This window comes from Amphibalanus amphitrite, unplaced genomic scaffold (genome assembly GCF_019059575.1).
Source record: "Amphibalanus amphitrite isolate SeventyFive unplaced genomic scaffold, NRLGWU_Aamphi_draft 001168F_arrow, whole genome shotgun sequence".
Lineage (NCBI taxonomy): Eukaryota > Metazoa > Arthropoda > Thecostraca > Balanomorpha > Balanidae > Amphibalanus > Amphibalanus amphitrite.
The window spans coordinates 185,285-201,052 of NW_024882662.1; the positions used below are offsets into that span (position 1 = coordinate 185,285).

Genomic DNA, 15,768 nt, shown 5'->3' on the forward strand with positions numbered 1-15,768 from the left:
ATGGACTTCAGGACTTCGCAATGGGCGCCTCTCGCCATAAACGCTGTGAAAACGGTGCACAATCCATCTAATAAGGCCTACAAGAGTGTCAGCTCCATGTAGGGGTCAGTCAAGCATAGGTCAGGGTCAAGGTCAGGTCAACCGGGTAGGCACATATCCCCGAAAATCAAAACTGATATTCGCAGCCTGTGACACATGTTTTATGGGTAATTTGGGGCGTAGAACACGATGGTGACATTCATTTTATCATATGTGTACGTGTTTGGCTCAAAAAGTTAAATTTAAGAAATTCATGTATCATGGTCGTGAAGGAGTCACGAAAAATTGCCAAGATTCAGTTCAAGATTATGGAAAATGCGGAACGATAATCAATAATCGAAGATAGCCATTTGATTGACCATGGTATTGGCAGTCTAATGGCGTTTACGGCATGTCTATATCTCTATTCTGTGATTTTATATGATTTTTTGAACATATGCCGTTTTTGGTCGAAAACTCAGAAATCATGACGTCACTAAAACCTCGATATCTCAAAAATTTTCTGACCGATTTTTTTTAAACTTTGTCACAATAAACTTCAATCAATTCCCTACAGGTACCCAAAATTTGGCGCGCCTGCGGCGCGCCGTTTTTATGCTATGGCCCGGCGAAAAAAGTGGGGGCGTTTAACGCCCCCCCCCAGCAACTCGCGGGATAATACCGTTCTGAGTGCTGCCACAGCGGGGGCCCTTCCTTGGTCTGCTCCCGTAGCTCCGGGCCCTTGTGCAACAGTGGGAACACCGCGGGATGGCTCGAGAACTATGGCAATATGCGACTTTGGTCAATATGACTGCAACACAAAGGTAGACGAGTAAAGGAATGTCTGTCTCCGGTTTGGTGATAGAGATGATATCAGCGAAATATTTTAGATATTTTGCTGATATTGTGCCTGTATTGGCAGATTTTTATTGGTCAACGCCCATCTCGCAGCATAGATATCAAACCTATAATTTGTATAATCTTATCGTTTTGTCGTCATCGAATAATGTGTAGGAGTACCCTCTCGTTACTGAAGAAACAAAATTTAAATGCGACATAAATATGTTGTTGTTGACCGTTTGAACTTTGAATGCATCCCCATTCCCTACACACTGCAAAGACTTTGGCCGACCCTCTATGAAGATCTTTTGTCATCGTCCACTGCGCCTTGTGAATAAACACCGTAGCAGAGCAGTCATGGTAGCATCTGCAGCAGCAAGTGACTGCCGCTAAATCAACTCTACACTAGCACCATGGATGATATGGATGACATGGATGACATTCTAACGTGGCTGAAGTCAGGTCATCGCTGTTTATCGGTCTGACGTTAACTATCTTGCCGTTGTGCTGTGATAGCTGAACCTATACAGGCCCATGTCGTCCCCTATCTCCCTGTGTGTCCAAGTGCCCAGATGACGTCACACGAAGGGGCGGAGTCGGGGGCGGAGCCTGGCGCAACGGCCGCCATATTTGAATTTGTTTTATTAGAATGTGTTCTATATTTTTGGTTTCAGTCAATTGTTATCGATAGTTTTATGAACGTTTAGCTGTAATATAAGTGATTTATCAAGAAAAAACACATATTCCGCTTGCAATTTCGATTTAGGTACTACCCGCGCCTAGATTCGAACGCACGATCTTTGGATTACGGGGCAAGCGTCCTAACCACTACACTACCGCGGCGGCGTGGCGGCCGGCGGAAGGGAGGCGGCGGAGGCATGGGGGCTTTTTTATGCATTTTTGGAAAAACTAATGGGTTTAGTGAAAAACGCTTCTTAGATAATTCGAAGAAAAATGTCTCGGCTTTCCGATGATGCACTTTGTTTTGTGCTAGCTTTAGCAGACTTTGTTCTACAGCGCTTCAAAAATCGCCCATTTGCATAGGACTTGAACGGGACTTCAAGGCTTGCCCCCAGATGACGTCACGAGCTGACGTCACGATCAGGTAGAATCGCCGGACGACCCTACCTGGTATATAGGGCCTTGAACCTATAGAGCCTTGGCTGAAGCGCAATTCGTTCAAGCGGTGTGTAAAACCAAAAACATCCGTCTCCGTGATTCCAAGTGCCCTCTACTTTTATCTAGACCACGCCTCATTTGAGCCGAATGTTTTGTTTCAGAGCCGAGTGTCCAGATATATCAGAAGACGCCGACTTTCTGCACTACAAGATTTACGCCGACAGCGTCCTGTTCCGTCTCGTGAAGACCGTGTGTGACGTCACAGGTCAGTTTGTGTGTGACGTCACAGAGCCGTGGCTGCTGTGTAAATTGACTCGCACCCCAGCGTGATGTAAATGGGAGATGTCAGGACGATTAGAGACCGTCATCGTCATTGAGACCAAAGAGAGTCATCTGTTTAATGGTCCGCACCAAAGCGTTGCCTTTCTTTGTCGATAAGTAGAAGCCTTAATTGGTGCAGTGCAGATGAAAGAGACATCCTGGACCATTACTTGGATTGGCTAGCGTCAGATGCTGACGCCAATGCTGAATAGCTGAATGTGAATAGCTGCCTTTTGCAATGTGGGCCGCAGAAATGAGCAAAAACGACACCGCCGCTGCTCAGTGTAACTCGTCAGATAGAAAGTACGCAATGCGACGTGAGATAGGCCCTGTCGATGTAGCTTGGATGATTATTCGTCATATCAACACTTCCCAATATCAGTGAATAAGAGTAGGGATAAAATATCTGTCAGTGACCCTTTGTTTGACAGGTCGGTCAGCGGACGACATCCTCCACTGCACCGGTCAGCACTTTCTTCCGTTTGCCGTCGATATTGGCTTCGGCGACATTATGAGGGGCATCGGCCAGACCTTCGAGGCCTTCCTGCAAAATATCGATTACCTGCACTGGTATGAACAGAGCTTTATAGCCATGGTATGGTCACTAGCGCTTCAGGTCAGGGGGTTCTCAGTATTGGACCGTCTGCGTGGCTTTACTTCATCGTACCTACCCTTTACGTAACCTACAACTGTGGTTGTAATAAAGGCACAGGTAGATTTGAGCTACTGCCATGACTGGGCTGTTACCTTGAAAATCAAGCGTGTGTTGTGTTTGTGCCATTTTTGCTGTTCCGTATCATTACATGGTTTGACAAATATTTTTCAAAACAAAACTTTGAGGGAAACATGCCAAATATACCTATGTAGTTAAAAAAAAAGACATAAAGTAAAAAGATAAACATATGCAATATGTTTAATAGAAAATGGTGAATTTGAGCCTCATCTTTGACGTGCCAGTTTCAAACATTTATTGGCTGCACGGCTTTGTGTCCCGTAATTCGTGCTACCAAGTTCATTGGTTTTTCTCAAACCATTATATTCCCAATCTCCCCTCGAAGAACACAAAACCGGTAATGTGCCTGAAAATGTGCAAACTAGCCCCGTTCGAGTATAGATGCGGTCCCGTCATTCCATGCAAAATGAAATGAACGATTGCTTAGCCTATACCATGGCCCGTCGGTTAAAAGGGCGCTTTATCATTGAGTCAGCTTGTATGAGGTAGTGTTCACTCATCACTGAAATCGCTGTGGACCTAGAAATGTATAGGTGTGCTGATCTTTTGTCTTTGCGTAAAAAATAATGCGGCCTGCCCACACATTTTCGCACTTCAGCGGCCAGTGGTAAAGGTTAGAGCCATTACACGGTGAGCTTTGCTTAGCGTGCGTTCTGACGTCATACATCCACCCCTTCAATGCTTCATCGCCCTAAAGTAAATGAAACGTCAGCCCACATTGAAACAACTATTAGATATTTTAGCTTTTAAGCAATTAGATGTGACACGTTCAGCTCGGATTGGATAGAGCTTCTATACAGTGGTGAAATGTTATTAGATTAGAAGTGACGGGTGGAGCTAGAACATTTTCTCAAATCATCCGCTTGTAAGAGGACTGAGCATTGAGCAATGAGCAGCCCTGTCGGACCATTCATTGACGAGATGATGAAGAGGGAAAGAAGTTCACTGTATGAGACAAGTTAACTTTGCAGGATGAATAAGATAAATTATCCGATAAACTAACCCGCGCGTGACTGGGGGAAGGGGGGTACATAGCCCCCTTCCGTTTTTGGCAACATTTTCCAAACCGTTCGATGCATCGACATGAAACTTACAGTACCTTCAGCAGCATCAATTTGACACCTCGTATCTAAATTTCAATTTTCTAGCTACCATAGGTCGGCTGAAAATGACGTCAGAGTGGCGTCATGTCGGCCGATTTTATGCAAGACATTGAACTACGACAATCGCTTTCAAGAGGTCGATTTTTAGGCTACATCTCATTTCTTTGCATGAGTGGACTGGAAATAAACGTGGCTATCAAACTCCTATATCGGGTTGTCTAAAAAAAGCGAAAAATATACCTATTTCATTACAAAAAGATAAAAGATATCTTTTTTATTTTTTCTCAAAAAGTTTTGACTTTTTGTAAAAAGAAACGGAATATATGTAATAAAACGCCCACCGATGACCTACTCTAGCAAGTTTTAGTTCAGTATCTTTACAAATGGTCAAGTTATACGCATTACCGTCAAAATTTCACAATCATGGATTTTTCAAATCAATTTTTCAGTGCATTTTTGACATCGTAGAGCAATATAAATAGCACCATCGCATGTTCTTCAGCTCCAAGTGCATGTGATAGCACCTTTTTATTTGACAAATTCATTTTCAAGATTTGACCTTTTTACAGATACAGATACAGATAGTTTATTCGGATCCTCCATAAGATGGATTTTCTGGTACCCACGTCAGTTACATAATATGCAAAAGTACACCACAATGCTACAATAAAACAGTTAAAATAGATCATACCTATTACATCATAAAATGTCGACTCCGTACGCTACCAATGTATCACATGAAACTGAATAAACTTTTGAAACTTTTGACCAGCCAGTGACCTGACCTCAGCTAATTCGGTTGAAAATGACCTCAAATAACACAGACGGCACTGTTTTCGAAATCTATGATTAAAATTTACCATATTATATGTGTCACGTGACCGATACATGATATAAAATTTTCGTGACCTAGGATGACCTGGCCTTGACCTGAAAAATTAGAAATACAAGTTTGTTACCCCCAGGGTATGTACGGCATATGTATATCAACGGAAGTGTAAACCAAAAATGAGCCTGGGCTGATCCGACGTCAGTTAGCCGGCGGCCAGAGCCGAAATTGTGAAAAAGGCAAAATGTTTATAATTATTGCTTTGACCTGAACTGTGACGTTATCAGTGACCTCGAGGTCAATGAAATCAGGCTGCGCATGACAGTTTTTTAGGGCTGTCAGCCGCCGTTTGAATTTTGACAGTCGGCCCGGTATTTCCGGAAATAGGAGAGGGGCTATGTAGAGCCCCCCCCCCGTCACCCGCGTTATGGAAAATGCCACAGTCATGCGCTGCGCGGGTTAAATTGCTTTTGTCTGATGTGCTCACCGCCGGCCGTTGCCGTCGATTGCAATCAATAGCTGATGCAGTCGCTAAGTGAATGCAAGGTGGCACCTGCCGAAGGAGTTCCACCGGTAGAATTGTTATCCGGGGCAGGGGCTCATTAGCAGCTCTATAGTCTAAAGCGGGGATTGCTATGCAATATGACCGCTAATTAGAACGAAAGCCGCCCGTTACTGGGTAGGGTAAGTACCCGGTGACCGGTCGCCTTTTCATCCTTTATAGTCGCCAGTGTTTGATGCTAAATCAGTTCCCAGTGAGTGGGTGCAGAAGCCATCAGTGGAAAGCTTTGATTTGTTTATGACTGTGGTTGTTGGGGAGTGAGGAAGATACAATTGGTCACATCTTTTAGGGCTGCAAAACTGCCCACAGCAAACTTCCATACCTCATTTCAATGAAACGACTGGTGGCATTTAAACTTTGGAAGGGCCATCAGATTTAGTTCCGAAGTAGGTACCACACTTTTTGGTTAGTACTTAGTAGGCACGAACAATAAATATGTAGATGCCGGAGGAACTACCGGGTCTATGTAGGTTTTACATTATATATTTAATTATATATGCCCTTGGGTACATCGGCACCAGCGCAATCGCGTAATTGCCTGGTGATCTGCTCAGTGCTAAATGTGACAGTGATTTTCTGCTGTAACACCCGATAGAGGCTGTAGCATTACTAATTACAGCCTCCGACAGTGAATGACCCATGGAGCCTGCGGCTGCTCTCATATATTGCCTACCCTTTGATAGGGTATTCAGGGTACACATAAGCCGATCAAGTGACGGTAATCGGATATATATGGGAAGGCCTGGGAACATGAACGTCATATATACGGACCACGGACCAGCGAGCAATATTCTCACACACCGTTCCGTGCTTCTATCCTCAGGATACTGAAATCCTTCTCCTCCACGCCGCAACCTCCCTCCGGGCTGGACAGGCAATTTATGTCATGCGGGCTGCTCCCTTGGAGCGGCACCGCTGCTCCCGAGGGAGTGCACCCCGTAGCCGGGTGCAGTGAGTGCCTTGGGGCTGGGTGACCTGTCCTCTGGACGGACTCAGCCCCGGCGACTCACTAGGGTGCCTGCCCAGACCAATGTCTCCCCCCTATATCCTATCATCCTCCCGGCTCTGAAATGGTCTCATTGGACCGAAAGGGCCTAACCCAACAAAACAAAAACAAAAAAGCAATATTCGTGACGCCGCGTGTAGATCTCTTCTCTAAACCTTTGACAGTGCTTAGGCTAGTTACTTTATTGCATCACAATAGTTAAGTACGTTTGCTGTTCTTGACTTTTGTGCATATTGCATAAACCAACGCGGATGTCGCCGTTTGCACCATAACATACTGTCTGGTGCTAACACCTACAGCTCATTTTTCAAACCACAGTCTCTCCCTCCTCCCGCCAGGTATCTGATGAGCACGGCGTTTTCGGGCATACAGTCGCCGTCGTTCCGGCCGGAGCTGACCTCTGACCGGGAGGGGGACGCCGTCACACTCAACTACTACTCACGGAGGGACTGCTGCAGCGGTATTGTCACAGGTGGGCGGCGGTGTCGCTCAATATTTATTGGGTTGTGTTGTCACTCGCCTCAGCTGTGTCTTGCTTACGAGAGAGTAAAAAAGAGAAATCGTACAAAAGAGGCGGGCATATCCTTAGTCAGCAATATCATGCCGTTACATGTATAGAGGTGTGGTTAAGAAAGCACTTAGGAGTCGTACAGCTAGCTTATTTCTCCTGTTACGTCTGGGAGATAATCCGTTGTTTGGTGTGCTTCACGCATTCTGTGTGCTAGGCTCGGTCCGTGCTCACGTTCGCATGTTTATTGGCTATTGCTATGCTAAAAGATGAATTGATCCGTAGGCCTTATTGGCATCCGTAGGCATTTACGGTACAATCATGACCGTTGACTAACTTCCTTCACTGATCTATGGCCTCTCATATACCTCTGTGGCCTCTCATTTCTTGTCACAGGCCTTCTGACCATGGTGGCCAGGTGTATCTTCAACATCCACATCGACATCACCAAGCTGAGCGTGCAGAAGGAGATGGTGTCCAACCGGCCCATGGTGCACGTCCGATTCAGGTGGGGGAGGGGAGGGAAGGAAGGACCAATCGGTCACACAGCAGATGAAGAGAGTGGCATGCTCCATTGTTCATGCCCAGTCAACCCGGTTTTACGCTATACGGTCAAATACATCGACTGATGCAGCTATATACATAAGCATTGCAAGCATAAATATAGCTGCATATAGTGTAGTGTTCGCTATGGCAGTTGTTTAGTGCTTTTCACATGACCTCACGTGACTCCGCCATTTTGTGTAAAATAGAGTTTACGTTCCACCTGGCCATTGTATACAACAGATATCAGTTCGGATTCCATAACACTACATTTTGGCGACTAAGCACGAGATAAGTGCGGACTCTAGTGAAATCGCGTGTCGCGAGTTTCCGTGTAAACTTTTTTTTTGTGTTTCGGCCCGCGGTACGGCCATGAGCGGCGACAGTGGACCGCCCCTACCCGCGCCGTTTTTGCCCCATCCCGGGACGCCGGCCGTCCCGTGGAGGAACTGGGAACAAAAATTCGAACTTTATCTGTTGGCCAGGTGCGGCACGAGCCCCCTGCCCCCCGAGCAGCGGCGCGCTCTGCTTCTGTGCGCGATCGGTGACGAGGCGTACCGGGTGTTCGACACCCTGCCGCCGGTCGCGAAACGTGACGGCGAGGACGACTACGACGTCACCCTCCGCCAGCTCCGGGAGTTCTACACTCCCCGGACCAACGTCATCGTGGAACGATTCCGGTTCCGACAGCGAGCCCAGGCCCCCACAGAGTCCACAGCAGACTTCGTTGCTGCTCTGCGCGGCCTGGCTCGCACCTGCCAGTTCGGCGCAATGGAGTCGGAACTCATCCGGGACGTGGTGGTGGAGAAGACCCCCCACCAGCGCCTGAGGGAGCGACTCCTTCAGGACAGGGACCTCACTCTGGACAAGGTCCTGAGCGTCGCAGAGACCTATGAGGACTCCCTGCGGGAGGCTGCAGCCATCTCCCAACCAGTTGCAGCCCCACCGGCCTCATCTGTGGCAAAAGTTACGAGGAAGCCACAACAGAAGCGACAGCAGCAGCAGCAGCAGAGCTCCAGCAGCGACTTCTGCACCAACTGCGGACGTGATGATCACGCACCCAGGGATGCTGCCTGTCCAGCCCGCAGAGTGACCTGCCACTCCTGCGGAAAGAAGGGCCACTTCGCCAGCTGGTGCAGAGGCGGCAGTGGAGCAACCCCAGCAAGGCCAGCTCAACGACAGCACCACAAGGCAGTGAAGGAGCTGAATGTGCTCTCCTGTGCTGCCACCACTGGGTCACGCCTCACCTGTACCGTCCAGGTGACTGCAGGTGACGTCACACAGGAGGTACCCCTCCAGGTGGACACGGGTGCCACCTGCTCACTCCTGAGTGTAAACCGTGCCAAGGAGCTGTTCAGAGGCGTGGCGTTCAGCCCCTCCAGCTCACGGCTCTGCCCGTCCTGCCACGCAAAGGACGCCGTGCTGACGCAGCAGGCGCGCCCCGCGCCGCTGCAACCGGTCGAGCTTCCAGACCGGCCCTGGTCTAAGCTCGGACTGGACATCGTGGGCCCGATCCCCGGCGCCCCACCGTCTGCAAAGTACGCCATTACTATGACGGATTACCATAGTAAGTGGCCAGAGGTCGCTCTGACGTCATCCATCGAGACTGATGACGTCATCCAGTTCCTGAGCCAGGCCTGGTCCAGAGAGGGACTGTGTGACGAGCTGGTGACCGACAACGGACCCCAGTTCACCAGCGACAGGTTCCGACAGTATCTGGCCCAGCGCGGTATCAGACACCACACGTCTGCCGTCTACTGGCCGCGCGGAAACGGAGCAGTGGAGCGGCTCAACCGAGAGGTGAAGGTGTGGCTCAAGGAGGCCACACAGCTGCAGTCGCGGACGGCCGCCAGCTTCAGCGGACACGTGCGACAGCGCCTCGCTCTGTACCGAGCGACCCCGCACTGCACCACCGGCCAGTCACCCTCGGCGCTCCTGCACGGCCGGCGCATGCGTCTGCACCTGCCGGTCACCACAGAGACTCCGCCGCGCGACAGCTCGCTACAGCACCGAGTCGCTACCCAGCAGCAGCGCAACAGCCGCGGGTACGACTCGCGACAGGCCACCCGGCCGTCAGATCTCCAGCCTGGCGACACGGTGCGCGTGCGGCGACAGGGGCACGTGCCCAAGAACCAGAGTCGGTTCTCCAGCCCGCGCCGAATCGCCAGACAGCTCGGCCCGGCGACCTTCATCCTGTCCGACGGGACAAAGAGGAACGCTGCACACCTCGCCCGCATCCCAGACGCGGCGCCGACCGGCTCAGCACCTCCGAGCACCGACGGGCCGGAACCGCCGCCGCCGCCGCCGCCGGCCGACCCGGCTCCTCTGAGCTCCGGCGAGCCCCAGCTGCCATCTCTGCAGCCGACAGCGTCCACCGCGCCACCTACAGCGCCGACAGAGAGCGCCCGCCCGTCAGATGTCGCTGACGTCGCGCTGCCGGCCGCCACCGGCGCTGCTCGCGACCGGTCCCCCGGTGGGCCGCGCCCGCCTCAGAGGGCGCCCGTCGGCGGCACCCCGCGCCGTGAGTTGCCGGCCTCCTCCCGAGGACGCCGCCGATTCTTGCCGCGCCGATTTACGTGATCGGCGAGAAGTGTAACTTCAAGGGCCGGCGGGTGTAGTGTTCGCTATGGCAGTTGTTTAGTGCTTTTCACATGACCTCACGTGACTCCGCCATTTTGTGTAAAATAGAGTTTACGTTCCACCTGGCCATTGTATACAACAGATATCAGTTCGGATTCCATAACACTACATATAGCAGCTATATAAGCATGCTATATAAGCATTGTAGCGCTTAAATTACACAATACACGTAATTCACGGCTGTAATATCTATGCATGGTAGCACCTTCTTGCTCAAACACGCCTCTTCACCTGACTTGTCGAATTTTTGCCCACTTTCAGAATAACACAGCATCCAATCGGTCTGCCTCACATAGGACTGAACTGGAAGAAAAGATGGAACTTGTCCAAGTTGAACTCCAACCACAAAAACACAGGAATGTCTGTCGCAGCAAAGCTGTTCGGAAAGATTCATCCATATCACATTGTTTTTGATAGGTGAGTAGCGAGTCTTTAAAAAAATAACACTTTTGGGGGGGGGGGGGGTGTCTCAACTGCTGAGAGCTGACGTTATTCTGTACCTGCAGAAGGCTGGTGATCCTGCAGACGGGGGTCGGCCTGATGAAGCACGTGCCAGAGACGCAGGCGGACGGAGCGCGGATCGACACCATCTTCTCAATGACCTGGCCAGAGGTGTCACTGACCGTGCAGAATATAGAGAGGTTCTCAAACCTGACCTTTCAGTTCGAATACCGAAAGGCGTCCGATAAACGCTTCTTCTGTATGAAAGGTGAGAAAACATGTAGTTGAAGAGAAAAATAACGATCAGTCAGGCTAGGTGCATAGGCAGTAGTGGCGGAACACCTTCAATTAAAGGGGGGGGGGACTGCCGACTTTTGGTCCCATTCTTTCCATGCAACGCCCATAGGGCTAATGTTAAAATGCCAAAATCAAAGGGGGGCACGGTGCCCCGGTGCCCTCCCCGTTCCGCCGCCTATGTGCATAGGTGGGCGTTTTCAACTCAGAATTTAATTTGTGATTCGGTAATACGGCTAAAATTTATCGAAAGATCTCAATTATTGCACAATAAATTAGACATCCACGTACGCTAGAAATTGATAGCCAGTCTCTTCCGATGTTGATTGAACCGTCCAGCCTGTATTTTTTTTTTTTTTCAGGTACTGTAGTGGGTATGACGGCCAGCGCCGAAGCTCACCCTGCCGAGCTGGCGGACGCCCCTCTCTTTCTCTACCTGGGATCGCCTATGGCACGCAGTGTGCGAGATCTGGAGAAAATGTCGCTAAAAATCTCTGATATCCCCAGTCATGATTCGACGAGAGATCTCATACTTCTCAAGGACCAACGCAACATTGAGTTTGACGTGATGTGAGTTTGAAAATCTGCTGTGGATTGCACGGTTTTAAGAAAGTAGCGGACCATGTGTTCAACATTATGCGAGATAACTAATGCCTCGTATGTCATGTTTATACGCAACTTCGGATGAATATGAAACTTGTTGATATAATGCGAGAAAAACCATCCGGTGATCCGGTGATGACCTGACCCGGCGCTTACCTAGTCTAAATCAGTTGTGACCTGACCTGACACATTACTGACCTGACCTGACCCGTTACTGACCTGACCTGACCCCTCTCCGCAGGCAACAGCTAGAAAAGACCACCTCTGAACTAGCCGGCACGGCGGCAGCCCTTCAGAAGGAAATGCGACACACAGATGAACTTCTTCACTCAATGATCCCGCCTCTAGTAGCGGAGAAGTTGAAACGGAACGAGCCAGTGCAGGAGACGTTCGACGAGGTTACAAGTAAGTACCGGGGATATTGGAGCCTGGGGTGGGTGTGAAGGGAGATGGTATTGGTGATACTCGTGCTAGTGCCAACGGTGACGGTGGCGTTGGTGATGGCGATGGTGTGGTGGTGGCTGGTGACGGTGGTTGTGTCGGTGGTGGATGGTGATGTTGTCGGTGACCGTGATGGTTTTGACCCATAAATAAAAGGTTTGTTGCTTTGTACACTTCCTTTCCACAAATCCTTCCTTGAGTTGAGACCGATTAAATGCGTTATTGTTTTTTTTGCAATTTCATTTAAATGTAAAATATTACATAGAAATTCATACCATATCATATTATATGAGAATTTTATCACAATTAGGCCTGACACACTGTTGATAGCTCAATAGAAGCTCTCGCTGGAATATGGCACAGGAAAAACTATATCATGCTCTCACAAAAAAACCTTCTCTCCGCCCCGCCCTGCACTGCGCTGCAGCTGCCCTCGTGCTCTGGTGGAGCCACGCGCCTGCTATCACCCCCCCCCTCCCCTCCCCTCTGTCCACCGCGGCGCCCGGGCCAGCCACGGGGAACCGAGGGTAACGGTGGGTATTCCCCGAAACCACCGGTCGCAGCCGCCCGCTGCTGCCAGTGTTGACACTGGGTGACCGGCCATTGGCTGAGCGGACAACGTGCCCGTATCAGGGAGCTGTCCTCACTCTAAAATGGCGGCCGGAGCGTGGCTTTGGTTGAATGATCTGAAAAGTTTTAGAGGGTCAAGCCAACAAGTACTGAGTTTTTTAGTCACTATAAATAGAAATGCGTTGATGGTTTTGGAAAATATTAAGTGATTGTGTTTTTCCGTCTCTAGAGAGACAAGAGAGAACGCGAAATTTGACGCGGAACATATTCCTTTTGCCAAAGAACGAAGCCATATGACTAGAGGAGCTCAATGACAAACTCAACGCTAATTAATATCCCAGCATTCGTTGCATTCTGAAACGTTCATAAAAACGTTAAACCAACTTTATGGCAGGAACTGTGTGACCAATTATGGCATTTTTGTCAAGTTTCGATGTAGAAATAACGCAGCATAAGATAATAGCATGAATACTAGCATGAGATAAGCATGAGGCGATGCATGGTGATTGGTGATATCGCAAGCAGCTTTGTAGATAGGTATGTCAAATTTTTTGTGGTCGTAGGGGTTGTAAGGCTTTCTTCATCTAATGCAGGTTCAAATGAATTTAACTTTTTGCAATTTTGACAAGACACTAAGCTTCTATATTGAAAAAATTTAAACCCGTTTTTCGAAATCCGTCACTCTTTTCCCGATATCATCCACCGCTAAAGGCCGATGAAAACGTTTGGGCCATCTGAGTGTGCAGTTTCGCTTAGCTCTTCACACAAATGCCATAAAACGAGGTAAACCCTCGTCTCGTTGCGTGGTATTCTTCTTTTTGCAAAATCGAGAATAACTCGAAGACTTTGTTATCGCCTATCGGTCACGCGGAAATCGTAACGCTAAGACGCACGGGGCTTTGCACCTCAGATTGGGCTCAGCATGGTGTACGGCCCTCCAGCAAAAGAGTGGTTTGTTAGCCTATGTGCTTTTGGTGTAATAACTTTAAATGACAGAGACACTCCTGTAAAATGACTCAATAGAAATGAGAAGAGGGTTCGTGCACACATTTCGGCAGTGGTTTTCAACAGCCATTAGAAGTATTTATCAATGCAGATCGATTATTGTGATGTTGGCAGCCAACCACTTAACCCTCGCCCGCACATGGGGGGGGGGGGTGGTTGCCACCAGTGGCGTATCCAGGATCTTGGAAAGGGGGAGGCCAAACCTGCTCGAGGGGGCCCCATCCTTACCTTAAGGGCCCCAGTAGTATAGCGTACTTAACTCACGCCCAGGTGCGGTTCTTTGCCACTTTTGCCATGTGAGGGAGCCTTTTTAGGCACACTCGGCAATCTAAAAAAGAATAAATGTTGAAACGTGAAAAAGGCATCGATATCGATAGCTCTGTAGCGTACAATTTATTTCAGCAGTAGGCATTTTTTTTTTTGCTTTGGTCGTCGCTTGGGTCACTAAAGATCATCGAAAGCAAAATGTCTTTCCCATTTTTTTTTTTAAAGATTGTAACATTTTTCGAAGGGCAGATGTCAGTCTCTTAGTGTCTTGCGCTGGTTGAGGGCTGGTACCCCATAACTTTAGAAGGGCCCGACTCGGTTTGAGCTCTGATCTAGACTCTGATGGCTCTATGTCGCCCACATTGGCCTCACTCCGACCTCTGAAGGCTCATCCTGGCCTCTGAAAGCCCCACACCGGCAACAGAGTGAACCACGCTGGCCTCCAGGCCCCATAATGGCCTCAGGAGACCCATGCTATGGCTGACCTCACAGGGCCCCCCGCTAGCTCTTGGGAGCCTTTGAGTCAGGCTCTGATGTCCCTATGCCGCTCTCGAACCCACGCCGGTCTCTAGAAGCCCACGATGTCCCCTGAGGGTCCCACGCATAAGGGCCACCCCTACCTTAGGGCCTCAGGGGTCCCAAACATGCATAAGGTCTGAAGAGTGGCTGCCGAGGCCCTCGAGGTGGTCTCTAATGGCCCGACGCCAGCCTATGAAGGCCCGCGCTGGCTTCTGAGGGCCAAGCACCAGCCTCTCAAGTCTGGAGTCAGATGACAGATGGCCCCACGCTGGCTTCAGAGGGTTCACGCTGGTCACAGAGGGCCCCACACTTGCCCAAAAGGGCTCCACATTGTCTTCAGAGGACCCCAAGCTGGTCTCCGTGGCCAATGGACCTCAATCTGACATAAGAAGGTCCCATGTCTCTGGGATTAAAAGACCCAATGCTGGACATCGACGGCCCCACGCTGGACATAGAGGGTCCCACACTGGCCTTAGAAGGCCCCACAATGGCCTTAGAGTGTCCCACGCTGGCCTTAGAGGGCTGAGCGCTGGCTCCTTAGGGCTCTACGCCAGCGTCAAAGGTTCCCACGCTCAAATCTAAGCTTTTTTATGGCCGCCAAAGCGACCTCTGAGGGCTCCACGTTAGCCTCTGGGGGCTCAGCATTGGCCTCTAAGGGCCCTACGCTGGCCTATGAGGGCCATCAAATGGCATTTTAAGATAGTTTGACGCAGTTTGACCCTGAAAGTTACTGGTGGCCCTTCATAGGCCGGCAAGGGACCCTCAGAGGCCGGGAGGCCCTCAGAGTCGCTGGTAAGTGGTCGTCAGATGCGCTGGCCTAGGGCCCTCGGAGGCGCCAAAGGCGCCTCAGAGCCACCGAAGTAGGCCCTTAAGAGGCACTGGTGTGGGACCCTTAGAGGTGGCAGTGAAGGCCTTCAGAAACTGGTGTGGACCGTGGGGCCATAACAAACGGGTATGGGGTCCTTACAGCTGATCCCTGATTGACCGGCAAGGTCCCTCAGAACCCGGCGTGGGGCCCTTCTGGAGATAAGTGTGACTACACAAGAGACCATGGGGTGTTCTCACAAGCCCTGTGGTGTCCTTTCCAGTTGAAGCGTGGCCAGCGCGAACCCTCTGCTGCCAACTGGCACCGCAGGGTCCCTCGGGCCCGAGGGGGCCCTAAACCTTATAACGGACATGTACCCCTCGCCCCTGGCTATGCCGTTGAATCCAAGTGATCAGGGGCTGTTCAGGTGATCAGGGGCCTATCAGGTGACCAGGGGCCTTTCAATTGACCAGGGGCCCACCAGGTGACCAGGGGACCTTCTGATAACCGGGGGCCGGTTATACCAGGGGCTCCACGGGTGCCTAAATGCCTTCATGTGACTGCAGGGGCCCTTCATATAACCAGGTAATCCCCGGGTAAA

At 50.1% G+C, this 15,768-nt stretch overlaps 1 protein-coding gene across 1 annotated transcript in view; it reads left to right on the forward strand.

The window, feature by feature from the left end:
• Positions 1-11,965, forward strand: part of LOC122370792 (guanylate cyclase soluble subunit beta-1-like) — a gene marked incomplete at its 3' end in the record, with an annotated part of 67,110 nt that extends 55,145 nt beyond the window's left edge. The window contains exons 4-11 of the mRNA XM_043346694.1: positions 2,139-2,242; positions 2,730-2,868; positions 6,870-7,003; positions 7,436-7,547; positions 10,484-10,639; positions 10,729-10,931; positions 11,320-11,527; positions 11,802-11,965. Of these exons, the coding sequence (XP_043202629.1) occupies positions 2,139-2,242; positions 2,730-2,868; positions 6,870-7,003; positions 7,436-7,547; positions 10,484-10,639; positions 10,729-10,931; positions 11,320-11,527; positions 11,802-11,965 (1,220 nt within the window). The remainder of the gene's footprint in view (positions 1-2,138; positions 2,243-2,729; positions 2,869-6,869; positions 7,004-7,435; positions 7,548-10,483; positions 10,640-10,728; positions 10,932-11,319; positions 11,528-11,801) is intronic.
• Between the last annotated feature and the right edge of the window lie 3,803 nt (positions 11,966-15,768).